Here is a 16,772-nt window from a genome sequence, read left to right on the forward strand (position 1 = left end):
TCCCAGTTGCAAGGCGTATGTCTCAGGAGGTTTTGTTGCCTCTGGGACCTTGGACTTACGGGAAACTGGAAGGGGAGAGAGTACTTAGAAGGGTGGCATCACCCAGTAGCCCCTTCCCATCCTCCTGCTTGGGATCATACAGGACCCGTGAGATGTGGAGGCATTGCCTCCAGGGTCAGCCTCCTTAATTCTACTGACCCCCTCCACCCGATAGGCACCGCTCCCCGGCAATTAGGACTGAACCGGTCTGGAATAGAACCGAACCTCCTCTCTTCCTGGGAGCAGAACTCTTTCATCCAACTCCTCAGCAAGGTGGCAAAGGAGACCACTACTTGGGACTGTTGGATCTGTGCTCATGCTCCAACCCATATGAGACAAGGACTACCTCTGGTTCCGGTGGCCGTCACCCTGGAACAGTTCCGGTCAGGGGACGTTGCCTCATGGAACCTAACAGCCTTGAATCTCACCCACCAATACCTGTACTTGACAGGTCCGACCAGGGGCCCCTTTGCCGCCGCTTCACTGGACAAGGACCTAACGTGGGGGTCAGTGTGTGCGACATCAACCTGGAACTCCGTGAGACAGGGCAAGTTATCATCACCAGCCCGAGAGGCACGCAGACTGCCTCCGACCTCTCCACCGCTTGGACTACCGTTGTTGGACCCGTGGGAAAGCCGAACCCCGCTCTCCTGCAAAGTTTTGCCTCAGGCCGGATGGAGTCCTACCTCGCGGGCCTGTGGTGGATCTGTGCTCACCGCGGGTACCGGTGGGTCAGCCCCCACATGTCTGGCTCCTGTTATATCGGATATATTGTCCCGGGCATCCGAGTCACCCATGACCTGCCTACCGGGAGACAAAGGAACAAAAGAGAGGAACAGGCTCTCTCGGACCTCTCCGACGTGGCCGCTAACGGAGAGACGTGGGGGAGAGCATTGTTCCCTGCCTACGGAGCGGGTTCCAATCACGTTGACATCTTGAAACTCACGGACATCCTTCTCAAATTCATGCGAGAAACCGAACAGGTCACCGATGCTCTAACCACTGAGCTCTCCCAGGTACGACAATTATCGATCCAAAACCGGATTGCTACCGATTTTTTACTGTCATCGGAGGGCGGGACTTGTGCTCTGATTGGTTCAGAGTGCTGTACGTATGTAACCGACCAAACCCTAAACATAACGGGACACCTAAACAACATACATAGACTTGCTGGGACCCTGCGTGACATCCAGCATGAAGGACTGTCGGGGCTCGACTTGTGGGGTTGGTTGCCTGATTTGGGCTGGGCGAAGCAACTCCTGAAGGGACTAGTTGTGATTGTTTTAGTCGTTACCGTATGCATCGTGACCTTTTGTTGTGTTGCTCACTGCTGGGGACCGTGTTGTTCTTTGCTGCGTTGTCCCTCCCGGAAAGCCCCTAACGCTATATTTCCCCTTAGAGCCTATTCCCGTACCGCCGTTCCCTTCCCCGAATACGTACAGATGCGGCACCTGGGGGAAGGGGAATATCAGATCACCGAACTGTGAAGGTGCGGAGAGAAGGGGTTGCTGTTCCTCCGGAACGGGCCGCAACCCTCTCTCCGAATGGGGGATATGATAGGGAAACCGGCAGGGGGAGCGCTCTTCCCGGAGACCTGCTGACCAGGCGGCCAGCAGGGACTCACCGGATCGCCTTTAAGACACTTCCCCTGGGCCCCCGAAACCCCTCCACATGTTTCCCCACACGGTCTCACAAGCAGCACACTGATTTCCCCCCAAAAAACCCCTTCAAGAGGCTGTACATAAAGCCTAAAAACCCGTACCGCTTCGCCTGTCAGAAGCGCTTCACTACACACCATTTTCTCAATGAGCGGCAGGCCCGCCAATCAGGAGCGTGCATTCAGCTCAGCCTGCAAAATGGAACGTTCAGCTCAGCTACTATGATTCAATCATCACCTTCACGCTTGGCTGCGCGCTAAGTGGATTTTGACAGGCTCCCTGCTGGGAGAACAATGGAATCGAAACCAAAATGTATCCAGTTGGGGAAACTATTAATTATAACTTGCAACAATGTATCAAATGGACAATTTAGATGCTGGGTGGCCTGTTTTGACAGCTCGAAATGTTTATTATTGTAAAAATCCACAACTCCTGAACGCAGTGTCCGATTTGCCTGGTTCAAGTGTCTATTTGCTCCTTATAAAATAACCTTTCTAACCCCTCGGTCCCCGCCATCCTCCGATCATCAGAAATATATTATTCCGATACTGTATGATTTTTGGGCTCCCACCTCAGTAACCTCCATAATCCCTTCGGCTGCGGATCACGTCCTCAAGAGGAAATGCATCCCTCCCGGATAATCCACTCAGTTCCATCCATCAGTTACCATGGTAGCAGACATCCTCCCAAGGATCCCCTATTGTTCTTCCCCGGTGGAAACTCTCCATGTGTATTGTACCCACCCTTAAACCATTTACCTGTTCCTGCTACCTTGATCGTTATGCTAAACTTGTTTTCCCCCATATGCAGATCCTGAAAACCCCCCTTCCTCCTGTCAATCATCTGACGTTTTTCCCCATGTGATGATGACGTTCCTGAAGTGTATTCTGGGATGTTTTGTGAAGTTTTAAAAGTCCATGTCACCCCTTTCCCCGTTGAACAGTCTTGGCTGCTCCTGTTGCGCAATAAAGCTTCTTTGCTTTACTTTGCTCCTGGCTGGCTTCCTCCTTGATCTCCGCAGAACCCGTGGGCTTCTCTCATAGGGCCAGGTGGGCAAGCACACCTGGGATTTTTTCCGTAACAATAGGATTGCACTTTAAAATGTGTCTTTAGTGGTAATTTCATTCTTGGTTGGGTGAACAACATTTTAATACAAGGATTTGCTTGTGCAGAGGGGGGAGGGCATAGAAGATAATAGTTTTAAAGCTTAACATGTAAGCATTGTGTGATCCTGTTTTGAGATTCCAAGGTGTTTGAGAGGCTGTGCATTATCAATAAACAAATTTGTGTTTTTGAGTATTGTTTTAATGAAAGATAGGTAAATATTTGTGACATACAGTAACTCAAAACCCCAAGTTTCTGATTTAACTTCTATTTGGCTTTTGAAACTTCAAGTTCTGGTAGGTAAAATCCAAAATTGTGACATTTTGAAAATGGGCGTTTTAAAACCGAGTGGAGTTTTAAATTCTCACATTTTGGCTCTAAAGCCTGTTACTTGATGTCATTTTCAGTATCATACCATGTCGTGTTAGGAATACCTGCAAGTTTAAATTATTGGGTGAATTTAAAGTTTTATTGGTTACGAGGAAACAGTGTCCATTGTCAAATGTGTTTCCCAAATCCCTCTATTTTATCCTTCTCTAAACTGTAAATTACTAATCTGAAATTCACAAACTGAATGCTACATAAATTGTATAAATATTTTTGAAGGATTGGAGAAAAGATTTTTCATCAATCCTATTTTAAAATCCAAAAGCTCCTTTCAGATTTGAGTTCCAACACTGGCGAAGTGAGAATTTAAAGCTTGGCAGCTGCCATTCACACAGGTTCCCTTCCCCAGAGGCCTTTGAGGTTTCGTCCTTGGTTGCCCGTGGCAACCCACCTAAGATGTCGCTCCCTCATAAGGTGAGACGCAGGCCGCTATTAATGTACGGAGATTACATATTGGGGTGGGGTGGGGGGCTAAGGACCCGTTGCGGATAGCAACACCGTCCAAAGACAATGGGAACGACCGTAGTAGCTATTCGATCGGCGGTTGGTTGCTACCTCCGTCGCTCAAACCACATGGCGCGGGGGGAGCCTCGCGAGCGTTTAACGGATTGGCGAATTTGTGATGTCAGTCGGAGCTCAGTCCGGCTGGCCTACTACTATAGCGATAGGGACTTCCCCCTTATCAGGGTCTTTTTTTTTTTTAATGCCATCCTCATCTACCGTTTTTTCCCCCTGAGCGCGCTCCGATTGGCCGTTATGATGTCACTCGCTGTGAGGTTTGGAGCTGGGAGGCGCTGCTTGTCTTCTGATTGGGCAAGCAAGCTGTCGCTCGCCCCCGTCTTAGAGGAGGATTGGACGAGGTAGCGCGGCGGGCGGGGAGAAGAGTGATGGTAGACGGGTGCTGCTGTTTGGGGCTCGGGACCGGCTCCGGGGCAAGGCCCGCCTGAAGGCAACGGTGGGTGCTGAAACAACGGGAGCTGGGGAAGAGAAGGTATGAAACGAAGTGGGGTGGGGAGGAGGATAGGGCTATATGAGGGGAAGGGAGTGGAGTTAAACAAAGCAGGGGGAAGACTAAAAGGGTGCCACTGAAAGGGGGGGAGCATAAAGCGGAGGTGGGGGGGGGGCGAGGAGAAACAGAGAGCAACGGGGAGGGGGGCAAGACGGGTCCGCAGTAGAGAAGAGGCTAACTGGGCCGCTGGTGGAGAGCGACTTTAGGGGAGGGGGTTAAAGAAACGGTGGTCATGAGTAGGCCAGGTGGGAGGGAAGCGGGTAGGAGAAACGTGGGCTGGGCGAGCAGCGGCGAGAGCACGAGAAGGCGGCGGGGAAGACAGAGGGGAGCACTGCTTACCAGATGGGCAGAAAGCTGAGGAGAAAGGAGCCGCGTGTGGTGCGCTGGTCAAGGGAGGCTGCGGAAGGGTAGGGGGCAAACTGAGGCCACCCCTTGCAAGCGGCGGCTGGTGGGCTGATGGAAGTGTGGGGGGAAGGGCCTAGAAGCTGTGGCGTGCGGGGGGGGGGGAAAGGGAGGTTTGAGTAGGGTGTATCGGGGGATTCGAGAGCTAAAGGGCACCACGTGGGCTAGAGTAGGAAAGGCAAGGGGTTGGTGGGCTTGGGCTGTGTAGAGGGGTTAAACGTTAAGAGTTGGCCTGGAGACGTGAGGGCTGGGGAAACTCCCTTTTCTGGTTTCCCCAGTGTTGTTGGGAAATGAAGCAACCTGAAGCAGGGACTTCAGATAGGATGGTGCAGGTGGATGTGGGAGGGGTTACTCCAAAATTCGGGGGTGGGGTAGTTCGGGAGCGGAGGGTCAGATTGGATGAAGGATTCTTGGAGTGGGGATAGGATGGCAGCAGGACTTTCATTGTAGGTTTGGATTGTAAAACACATTCGGTACAGTAGGGTAGAGTGGTGGTATGCAAATTTTTTTAAAATTGAAAGCGCCTGTGAATTATAAGGGCTGTTCGGTGTCATTATGAAGAAAAGTATAGTTATGCTTTATTATACAACAGTGATTGGGGAAAACATTGCCCTACCTTACAAGGTTGTTGTAAGAACTGCTGTGTAGTGTTGGAAACTCCCATTGTTCTAGGCGCATTTTGCGACGGGGAATTTCATTAGCGCAAGCAGTTTCTTAGCTCTGGGTTCAGTACTGTGCCTAAGATTTCAGATTAAACTGCAGTGGGAGGAAAGGATCTTTTTCTGCCTCCCCACTTCCAGCTACTCTCTGAAGACTGGAGAGGAGACCCTCTTAAGAATATTGGGGGTGGGCAGGGGAAGGACTAGAAGACCATGTGAAAAATGAACATAATACTTTAGCTGCAGTTCATTCATTTTCAGCTTTGTATTCTTCTTATAAAAAAGTGTGCCTAGATATTCCATTGTTGAGCCCATAACCTAGGTTTAAAGTGCCATTTAACTCCTAGCTTTCATATCTCAGTTTCTAGCATTGCTACTGTGATAAAGTATGTCAGCATTCCTCAATTTGGTCCCCTCCATATGTTTTTGACTGCAGCTCCCATCTTCCCTGATCACTGACCATGTTGTCTGGAACTGATTGATGTGGATACCCAGAAAGAGCACTGTAGAAATGCTAAGTAGTATCTGTTTACAGGCTTCCCATAGGCACCTGGTTGTTTGCAGCGAGAACAGGATGTGGGACTTGACTGGCCTTTGATCTGATTCAGCTGAGCTCTTCTTGTATTCTTAGATGGATGCATGGTGAAATGCAGATGGGGCTGTAAGCATCAGTGTACCTCACTATCTATTGAGTATAGTTCTGTTTCCCAGTAGAGTGCTAGGAGCCTGGAGGAAGATGGTAGTGGGTGTGGTATAGTTATGGTCAATATGACCAAGAGCATACAGTAATGTTTGGAGACTAGCAGATTATTGAGTGGGGGAAAAGAGGCAATTAGAGAACCTTTGGATAATATACAACTTTATTTATTTCATAAAATTTGTAAACAAACAAACCTCAAATTAGACCCTCTTAAAAAGGATTAATTATGAAAAGTTGTTGCTTTCTGATCACATGTTTTTACCTGGGAGAAAGCACCATTGAACTTAGTGAGACTCATCCCTAAGTAAACATGGATTGGATTGTGCTCTAAATTGTGATAATGGATTACTATGTGATCCAGGGGGTGCAACTTTTGAGTGGGATATTAGGTAACTGAAACAAGAAAGTAATGCTTTCTAGAAGGAGGAGAGCAAGGGAATTAATGGTAAGGAACTGTTTTAGGCGTGGCTAAGAGTGTGTGAACACCAAGTAGGGTAGATTGATTTAAATCAGGAAGAATAAAAGACAAATTTAAAATACTGATTTTAAATTGTTTCCCATTGATTCTACAAGTTATTTCTAATACTATTGTGTAAGACACCAATAAACTATGTTATTTACACTGTTTAATTCTTTCAACCAGGCTTTACATCTCTGTCATGTTGTACGGTATATACATTTTGTATGCTCTCCTTTCTTTCCAATATAACAAATGTCTTTAAAATATTCCCATATGGGGCCTGTCATAATCAGGATGCATGATTGTTTGGAGGTTGATAAGCATTTCTTCTCAGAAGTCCGTCCCATGGAGCTCAGTGAGGCTTACTCCTATAAAGAGGGTATAGAATTGGAACCTTAGTATGAGAATGTTGGAACATGCAGACTGGACAGTTTGTCTTATCTTCTTCCCAATGTTCTTCTCTGCTTCACCCATCCCACCCTCACAAATACAAGCAAAAATAAAATACACACGAATGATATGTCAAAGCAAGGCTTCATAGTTTGTAGACAGACTAGACTAGATGTATTTTCTTCAGGTGAAAATAAATGTATATGTTTGGGAGATACAGTGTAAATACAGTGGACGCTCGGGTTGCGGATGTAATCCGTGATGGAGGCCCGTCCGCAACCCGCAGCACCGCGTCTGCACATGCGTGTGACGTAATTCAGCGCTTCTGTGCATGCGGGAAGCACAAATTAGTGGTTGTGCGCATGCGCGAGAGCCAAAACCAGGAAGTAACCCGTTCTGGTACTTCTGGGTTCGGCGCGGAGCGCAACCTGAAAAGACATAACCTGCAGCGTTCACAACCTGAGGTATGATTGTACTCATATTTGAGAAATTGTCAAATTGGCTTTTTATGTACAGAAGGCTCATTTAACTCAATGTATATGACACTGATTCTGTCTAGAGAGTTGCTGTAGGACTAACCTGCCTTTATTAAGACATATTAACCTAGTTATTTACAGTTTAAACAATATTTTAAAATATATGCATATATATATATATATTACCTTGCAAGTAGGAAATATTTCAAAGTAAGTCTAAATAGAAAAACTAGAGGGAATTGTTCTAGTATAAACTGAGGAGAAAATGGCATTCTCAGTTGAGAAAAGGGTTTAAAGAGCTGAGGGTTGGGTGGGGCTGTGGATTTCATAATGGAATTTAAATTTTTTGAAAGCTCAGAACTGTTAGAGATGTGCATCCTTGTGGTGCTGTATAAATAAGTACAGGCTCTCTGGTGGTCTGAAAAAGGATTTTATGGTAGTGACTGGCCTAGGGGGAATTCTCCAGGCTGTCTCCCATGTTATCTGGATGCATTTTGAGAAGGTTTAAAATGAGACTGAAATGTGAGCCCAGAAGGTCATAGTGACAGAGGTTAGGATTAAAGAGGGGGCAAGTATGCTGGAAAACATGTGTTAGGGGATTCTGGCTCTCCTAGATCTTTAAAAACAACAACAACAACAACAACAACTTTGAAATCACATGTCTCTGATGGAAAGGAGAAGAGAGGGAGACTGAAATGTGATAGTAGGCCAGAACAGAGATTGGGTTAGGATGAGTACATGATTGCACTTAGCCAATCAAGGTATGGTTTTTGAAATTTCTTGTCCCCCCCCCCCTTTATTGCTGGTGGTGACAACTGATGGAACAAAGATTAAGAGTGGGTTGCAACAAATGTTACAGGTTAAATGAGGCAAAAGTTGTGTTGAAATGCTACAAGAAGGCTTGCAAGCTATCATCTTTCTACTTAAGGCTTACCGGTATATATAATTCTTATTTTTTTAAAAAAATCAAAGATACGTTATGATGTGCACACACATTTTCTCTCTCCAGCAATTTTGTGATGGGCATGCTAAGCCTTCCCTAATCTCATGTGGCTTAATTGCAACTGTCAAAAGTGGGTTCTTAATAGTAATTTAATGCTATACATGCAACCTCATGTCCTTGGGAGTTTGCTAACTAAGAACTTGCATGTGTGTCATGGGCGTAGCCAGGATTTATGTTGGGGGGGGGCAGGACCTTTGTTTTTTTTTTGGGGGGGGGGGCAGAACTGAGCTATCTGCAACTCATATTATTAAGTATTTTTATTTATTTACCTGCCCCCCCCCGGCTATGCCCATGGTGTGTATGTGCTTCAGGGGCTGCTGTGTTATACTAAGTCAAACCGTTGGTCCATTTAGCTCATTATTATCAACACTGATGGCAGCAGCTCTCCAGGTTTCAGACAGGATACTTTCCTAGCCCTATCAGGAGACGCCAGGATTTGAACCTAGACAACCTTTTGTGTGCAAAGCATGTGCTCTAGCCTTTCCCTTTCGAATTAAACTCTTTGAAACTTTGGCTCATTACTTCCTGTCCATCCTTCCCTGCACAGTTTCCATGGTTCCTTATTACCACCAGAGGGGCTGCAAGTTAGATTAAGGGTAACAGCGAGTGGTCAGATTTTTCATACATAAGCTCAGGATGTTAAATGACCCCTAATACTTAAACACTCCCTGCCCCTTTGAAACACAATGCATGTGTATTCTGTAAGCATTACGATGTTATAAATGTGGTAGGTGGGGAAATGTTGGAGGATTCTTTCAAACTGATGTGTATATACAGTAATTCAGAGTTCTGTAGCTAATAATTGAGGAAATATGAACATTCCAAAGTTCAAGGCACCATGGAAAAGAAGTGAAAGAAGCTAGTGGGGGTGGGTAGTGAGGTCATTTGGCTTTCCCACAGTATTACAAATATATATGGTAGGTACCTGTGACTGGAATGGAAATCAGAGGATTTTGAAGTTTCTGGAGCAGGGACAAAAGTAGGGGGAAGTGAACATGTTAAGCAGGATAAATGTGGGTTTTGTTCTAAAGTGCCAGCAAGCTCTGTGTGTGAAGTAGGAGAAGTAGCTGCAGAGATGTACGTTGCTGAATAGGTTACAGGTAACCCTGACCATTAGGTCCAGTCGCGGACGACTCTGGGGTTGCAGTGCTCATCTCGCTCTATAGGCCGAGGGAGCTGGCATTTGTCCGCAGACAGCTTCCAGGTCATGTGGCAAGCATGACTAAGCTGCTTCTGGCGAACCAGAGCAGCACACGGAAACACCATTTACCTTCCCGCCGGAGTGGTACCTATTTATCTACTTGTACTTTGATGTGCTTTTGAACTGCTAGGTGGGCAGGAGCTGGGACTGAACAACGGGAGCTCACTCCGTTGCAGGGATATGAACCGCCAACCTTCTGATCGGCAAGCCCTAGGCTCTGTGGTTTAGACCAGTGTTTTTCAACCACTGTTCCGCGGCACACTAGTGTGCCGCGAGATGTTGTCTGGTGTGCCGTGGGAAAAATTGAAAAATTACTTTATATATAGTCAATATAGGCACAGAGTTAATTTTTTTAACATTTTCTAATGGTGGTGTGCCCCGTGATTTTTTTCATTAAACAAGTGTGCCTTTGCCCAAAAAGGTTGAAAAACACTGGTTTAGACCACAGCTCCACCCACGTCCCAATGTTGATGAATAACACCCTTCTAAAACCTGAAAGCCAGGCTTCACACTTGTACTTAATGTAAATTGACCAGAAACTCATACTGAATAAAAGCATAATCAGCATACTTCAAAATCATTGGCTCTAAACAGCTGGGATAGAGGATAAAGGGTGGCTGAAAAGTGAGTGGGGCACTAGTTTTATTTGCAAGGTTATTATCAGTTGGTTCTTTGTTGTGTCTTGCTGCAGAGTCAAAGGGGAGTGGAGAGAAGTAAAAGATGATGTTGCTATAGAATGGAGGAGGATAAGCAAACCAGGGCAGTATTGACCTAAATATAACTTTGCCTGTGTCAAGATATACTTGTTGGTGAATTACGTAGACTCTGTGCACACTTTTTTCTTTGTGGCCCATAGGTAATGAAGTGTTTCAGTGTTGAACAGTGTCCAAAGGGTGGTGTCTCTAGTGTTTTATCACCTTCATTTTTTGGCTGTGTTTCAGTTTCTGACGAAACCCAAAGCAAGCAGCAGAAGAGTCTTTGAACATTTTCCTGCTCTGGAATCTTGGACTAGAGGAAGGAGGAGGAGGAAAGAGTGAAGTTGCAGCTGTTCCAGAGGACTTGTCCCATCTTGTAGTTGGTGTGGGAAATTCAGGCTCAAGGAAGTTGCTGCATGTGGACTCTTTGAGACAGTAAGTCACGTGGGTTTATATGCAACTACCTTGGCTTAGTTACAAAACAGTTTTTGTCTCTGGATAGGCAGAGAGCAGCAGAAATAGGAGTCCTCTTGCTGGGAGACAGCTTTCTCTCTTCGGGAGATCTTTAGAACTTTAACAACTTTCTAGGTGGTAATGATTGCTTTTAGGTTTTATTTTTTTAATGGGGTTTGAACATTTTTAATTAGATTTTTTCATTCTTTAAATAACTCTGGAGAGTTAGCTTGATAGTGTGAGTTTTAGTACATTTTCTGCTACATGCATTTGCTTTTCCTTTTCCAGAAATGCTTTCTCTGAAGAAATATTTCACTGAAGGACTCATCCAGTTCACCATTCTCCTCAGCTTAATAGGTGTGAGGGTGGATGTAGATACTTATCTGAACTCACATCTTCCCCCTCTGCGAGAGATCTTTTTGGGCCAGAGTTCTGCTTACACCCAGACACAGTTCCACAACCTGCGGAACACTTTAGATGGCTATGTCATCCATCCAAAAAGTGTAGACCTGGACTATTATTTTACAGCTCGACGGCTTCTTAACCAGGTGAGGGCCCTGGACAGGTTCCAGGTGCCCACCACAGAAGTCAGTGCCTGGTTGGTACATCGAGATTCTGAAGGTTCTGTCTCTGGTGCCCAACCCAATACAGGCATTGCCCTTGAGAATGGCAGTGGCTTGCAAGATGGAACTGTTCCAGACAATGAAGTGAGGGAAAATGGAGCAGAACAAGGATTTGGTGAAGAATTGGAAGACCTAGGTGCCGTGGCTCCTCCAATGAATGGTGATCTAACCAAAGAGGTAGGTTGTTTCTCTCAGGCACAATCTATGTACTGATGTGGTGGGGGAAAGAGAACTATTTGAGGATTTATTTGTGACTTGCAGCTATAAAAATGCTAATTATTGTCAGTAGAATAATATTTCAGTGATTTGGGTAGGATACTGGGAAATTTCCCTTTTTGGTAAGATGTTTGTTGGTCTGAAATTAGAGCAGTTCTTTTGTTGTAGCTTTCAGGAGGCATCTCTCTCAATAACACCAACTGCTTATTTTGCAGCATTAGGTAATAGTTTCACTGCACGTTATCAAATGGATAGTGATTTACTCAGCTCTGGAGTACTTCCAGGAGATTTTTCTACTTGGTTTTCATGGGAGCAATGGGTAAAGCAGGTCTCCTGCTCCATCCTAGTTTCTAATTCCAGTGTACAGTGACTGTCTAGTGCCTTCCTTTTCTCACCCCTTGTTGTCTCATAAGGTTTTCTTTATGAAGGCCTGTTCTGGTTTGACCTGTTTGTATTGTGCCTTGCTTAGTGATGAAGTGAATTAGCTGACTTGTTTACTTGGATGCTCAAATCCCTCTCCCAAACACAGGGTGGAATGGTCATGGAGAATCTCTTCGAGACCACCCTTAATCCCTGATACTTTGTGTTGAAAATGGACAGTATTACTAGAGTTAGTGGCCAGGCTGCGAGTTGCTGAAACAGCTGTTGTGGCTGCCTTCCGCTCTTGTCATGTTTTCTCATCCATACAATTGGCAAAAATAGGCTGAAGGTTTCTGAGATCTTATCCTTGGAAACCAAAAGTGAAATCTCTCAGTTTGAGGGTAGATAACTGATAACTGAGAAATGGAGAATGACCCACTCAGATAGCCAGTGTGGTGTAGTGGTTAAGAGCGGTAGACTCGTAATCTGGTGAACTGTAATCTGGTGAACTGGGTTCGTGTCTCCGCTCCACCACATGCAGCTGCTGGGTGACCTTGGGCTAGTTACACTTATTTGAAGTCTCTCACCCTCACTCACCTCACACAGTGTTTGTAGGCTCTTCAACCATGAACCTGAAGACCAACACAATACTTGTTCACCCTTATAAACTCATGAGGCCCCCAAAGGGTGAACAAGTTTTGTGTTGGTCTCATGTCATTGAAAAAGTGGAAGTTACTGAGGCCTGGCTGATTCTGACTTTGATCAAGGTGTGTGTGTGTGTGTAGGACAGGGATAGAAATTGTGCAGTACAGAGAACCTCCTATTTTGGAACAGCCTTTAGGGTTCATTTGTTTTGCTTCCTATCTTTTTGTGCTGGTCATGTGTGATCTGGGGCTGGAATGGACTTGCCATGGGTTCATTAGAAGTATATAATATTTCATTCTGCACTTAAGTACTCAGAGCGCTTCATGTTCATAATGCTACAGCATTATGCGCTTTCCAATTCATGGCTCCTTTTGTTAATTGTGATGTTATACGAATTACTGGTATGTGCTTTCACTACTGATGTGCAGATACTGAGCATGCACAAAACTTCAGGGTCGTGGTGGGGATAGGGACATAGTCACTTTGCTTGCAATGAGGTAGTGAGTCACTCACCCTTTTTTAGTTGTGCCTAGAACTTAAATTCAGACACAGGCTGCAATACAGTCTGGATGTGAGAGAGATGATACAAGCTTTGATGGTGCCCAGCAGTGCTTGTCCCCTCCTAAATGGGAAGTCCCTGAACACAAAAGGAGGACAGAAAGGAAGGGTTTGATAGGCATGTAGAGTTGTATATATGCACGATCCCACTAAATGAACTCTTACGGTAGTGTGCTCGAACTGCCATATAAAGGCTACATATTACAGTTTTAGTGCTAGTGGTTCACTCGGTGATCCACAGATTAGAAGCAGGCTTAGGGTTTGCTTTGGATGGACAATACAGGGTTTATTGGATATAGGTGGACAGGTGTTATGTCCATAGAGGAGCAGTGAAGATAATATGCTTCAGGAAAGGCTTTGTGAAGGGAGGTTTGGCTCTAGTTTGTGTTTAAGCACTTGCTAGATGCAACATGGATGGAATTTTCTGAGCTGTTTGCTATACTGCTAAGCAGTTGTGACTGCTTAACAAAGAGAAAGGAAAACAACCTTAACATATTTATAACAAGGAAAGAAGTTTTACAGCTGAAGGCCTTCCTAAATGATCAGGTTCTGGCCAAATGCCTAAACACTGAAGTGTTATAGCAGTAGTGATTATTGCAAGGTCAATTGTGAATGCTATTGAGGATGACGAACAGAAGAAAGGGCTGCCATGAACAGTTTTGTGCATTGTCCAAAGTTGTGAGCAATGGGTATGGGAAACCATGTTCAACTGATCACGCAGCTCTAAAGCTCATTGGGTGGCTTATGCAAGTCACCATTTCTGAGCCTGCCCACTGAAGCTAAAATGTTTATCAGAGCTCTTTGGGAGAAAGGCAATATATCTTGTGATCAGGGTAGCAATGAGGTTCAGCTATTATGGCCCTCAGCCCTGTGATTAGAGACTTGTTTCTGGACGAAACCGCAACTTGGACCATGGATTTACTGTACAACATTGGGCATATCTTGCTCTTTTCTACAAATAAAATGGGAATAGTTGCCTGTCTCACAGGGTTGCTATGAGAGTGAATATTATCGGGAATACAAAGCAATTGGTATGAGTTTTGGAGTCCCTCACTCCCTATAGAAAAGGAAGGAACTGCAGAAGTAGCAGTGGCTTGTGAGTTTGTTGAGAAAGGAGAGGCTTCAGCAACGTGAAGGTTTTTTTTTATGTGTAAGTGAGCTGTGTAGGACTTTGGTTTATCATATTGTATCTGCAGAAGTGGTTATAAATGCTTTGCATATGAAAATAAGGGCCAGGTGTGAGTAGCATGAGACCACTTTTGTGTTGTCTAGGGCTTTCCTTTCCTTTTTTTTTTTGCTTTATAAAATATCATGCAACTCCCTAATGTGTTGCTGAATTTGTTTTTTATTTTAAGCCCCATTTCTCAGCATATGTTCTTTGCTCACTGGATGAAATGAGCCTGCTAGGAACCCTAGCTGGCTTAGACTGGATCCACTGCTGGGAAGAATTTGGGCTAATCCAAATACCAGCTTGTGTGGGAGGTAAGCATTGCTGCAACCCTCAAAACACTTTACCTCCCTCACCCCACGCATGCAAATGTCACAAACTGCTTGCTGTGGGGCTACACCTGCTCCCACAGCAGCTGCACAGCTGCTCCCTGCCCAGACAAGCAAATGTAGTATCCCTTGAGCTGATACATTATGTATTTTTTTTAGCTGTTTGTCTAGAGGTGATGTGAAAGCTGGGTTTGCTAAGATTCAGCATGGGACATATGAACTGGTAATGAAGAGCTTCTGACTCTTCATTTCACCATGTGATAACCACCAGTCAGGCCCTATCTGGTTACTAAAGGAATTGTTTTATTTGTATGATGCATTTTTATTTGTATGATGCATTTCAGTTAAAAACATACAAACTCTCAACATGGCTCAGAACATTAAAAAACATTTGGACCAATCAATAAAAGCAGTACTGTCAGACCTCAGGTTACGGCTGCTTCGTGTTGCGCGTTTTCGGATTGCGCACCATGCTGAACCCGGAAGTACTGGAGTGGGTTACTTCCGGGTTCGGCGCTTTGGTGCCTCCCGTGATATTTTGGCTTTGTTTTTCTTTGCTGAGTGACCTGAAGCACTTGCAGGGGATTTTGAGATGTTAAGGGGCTTTTGTGTTAATAGAGGTAATGTAGAAGGCATGCTGTCTGCTTTTGAGTAGTGTTGCATTAGTGGAAAATTTTCCCCATCTTCTGCCATCTACTTAGAAATACTTTGGCATTTTAAAAGTTATCACAGGCACAAGACATGCTCCTAGGAGCCTTGCTATCCATCCACAGCAATTTGATTCTCAAAGTTTATTGAGTGGGTAGAATAGACACTCTAATGCTTGGTGATTGATTCTGTGGATAAGGTGTTTCCATATCTGGGAATTGGGTAGATGGCCTGCTCTGGACAGGGTTGTGCTTCCTTTGATGGAGTAGGGTGCATGGTGTGGGATGCTCTCGGATTCATCTCCATCACTGGAAGCGCCTTTTTTGCTAGCTTGTTCCTAGAAAGAGAGCCTGACCACAGTGATCCATGCTCTGGTAACCTGTAGATTTGAATACTGTAATGTGCTCTGTATGAGGTTGTTTGGGAGCTGCAGCCAGCATTTGAAATTAGCCAGGCGCCAGTCTCATTTTGCGACTGGCAACCAGCCTTTGGGAACTGGATGGAGATATCCAGGTGCCACCTCTTGACTCCTGTTAAATAAACTGGAGTTCTCGTTATTATGTATACCAATAAGAAACAGACCAAGAACTCAGGCCAATTGTTCTCACTATTGAATGCTATATTGGCCTGAGTTCTTGGTCTGTTTCTTATTGTTGTACCTCTTGATTCCTAGCATCTCCACCTGCCTGGCTGCAGTCAGCTGGTCTGCTGGGCACCATGGCAGCAAAATATGTGTCTTTTGCTGCCGTGCTACCCTGCAGCCTACCCGATTCGCCTAGCAGCAAAAATAAGTAAAGTTAAAATATTTTTTTGCTGCTGGGCGAATCGGGTAGTCTGCAGGGTAGCACGGCAGCAAAAGACACCCTTTTCAGCGGTGGCTCCCTGGCTTTGGAATTCCCTCCCTCTTGAAATATGATTGGCACCAACATTGGTAGTTTAGCACTAGCTAAAAACTTACCTTTTTACAAAAGTGGATTCTTGATGTATAAGGCAACTGACTTTTTTTGTACTGATTGGCCATATAATATGTTGTTGTTTTTGATGTACCCTGCCTTGGGATCACTTCTTTGATGAATAGCGGGTTAAAAATGACATGGATTCATTTATGTATTATAGCCACTGTTTGTTTAAAACTGGGGTAGATTTACTAAATAAGAATGTTCGTGTTTATCTTCTGGAGTGTAATCACAGTATGGATTTTTCTCAAGTTACTCTATAATGGAGCTTTCCCCTACTTCTCTTTCGCATCCAAGGTTTGTGTTGTTTTACATGGGATATTGTTTTTAGATTCTGTCTAGTTTCTTATTTTAGTAGGTGCTGCATGAATGACTTTATCTTCACTTCCCACCTTTGTGGAAACACACAGCCTGTTGCTTTTAGCTAGAAGTGGCTCTAAAAATGTGAGTACTGGGATTAAAGCTTGCCTAAAACTTGTCTGGTCTGGAAAGCTCTTCCTCTCTTCCTTGCTGTGTTTTGGGTTGGGGTTGATTATGAAATAGTGAAATAAATGTACCGGTACTCTGCACATGCTCAGAAGCAGTTTATAGATACTCCATGCTGAGCCTTGCCTCCAGTTAAGAACTTGTTTC

At 44.9% G+C, this 16,772-nt stretch overlaps 1 protein-coding gene across 5 annotated transcripts in view; it reads left to right on the top strand.

Annotated features, from left to right (window-relative positions):
* The first annotated feature begins 4,061 nt into the window (after positions 1-4,061).
* NFE2L1 (nuclear factor, erythroid 2 like 1) overlaps positions 4,062-16,772 on the top strand; it is a 39,059-nt gene continuing 26,348 nt past the window's right edge. For 2 of the 5 annotated variants that reach the window (XM_033169751.1, XM_033169753.1), the window contains exons 1-3: positions 4,062-4,179; positions 10,430-10,618; positions 10,925-11,436. In XM_033169751.1, coding sequence (XP_033025642.1) covers positions 10,927-11,436 — 510 coding nt within the window. In that variant the 5' untranslated portion in view covers positions 4,062-4,179; positions 10,430-10,618; positions 10,925-10,926. Of the gene's footprint in view, positions 4,180-4,537; positions 4,605-7,918; positions 8,046-10,429; positions 10,619-10,924; positions 11,437-16,772 lie in introns of those variants that run through there. The other 3 variants (XM_033169748.1, XM_033169749.1, XM_033169750.1) reach the window with 3 other exon arrangements.

This window comes from Lacerta agilis, chromosome 14 (genome assembly GCF_009819535.1).
Source record: "Lacerta agilis isolate rLacAgi1 chromosome 14, rLacAgi1.pri, whole genome shotgun sequence".
NCBI lineage: Eukaryota > Metazoa > Chordata > Lepidosauria > Squamata > Lacertidae > Lacerta > Lacerta agilis.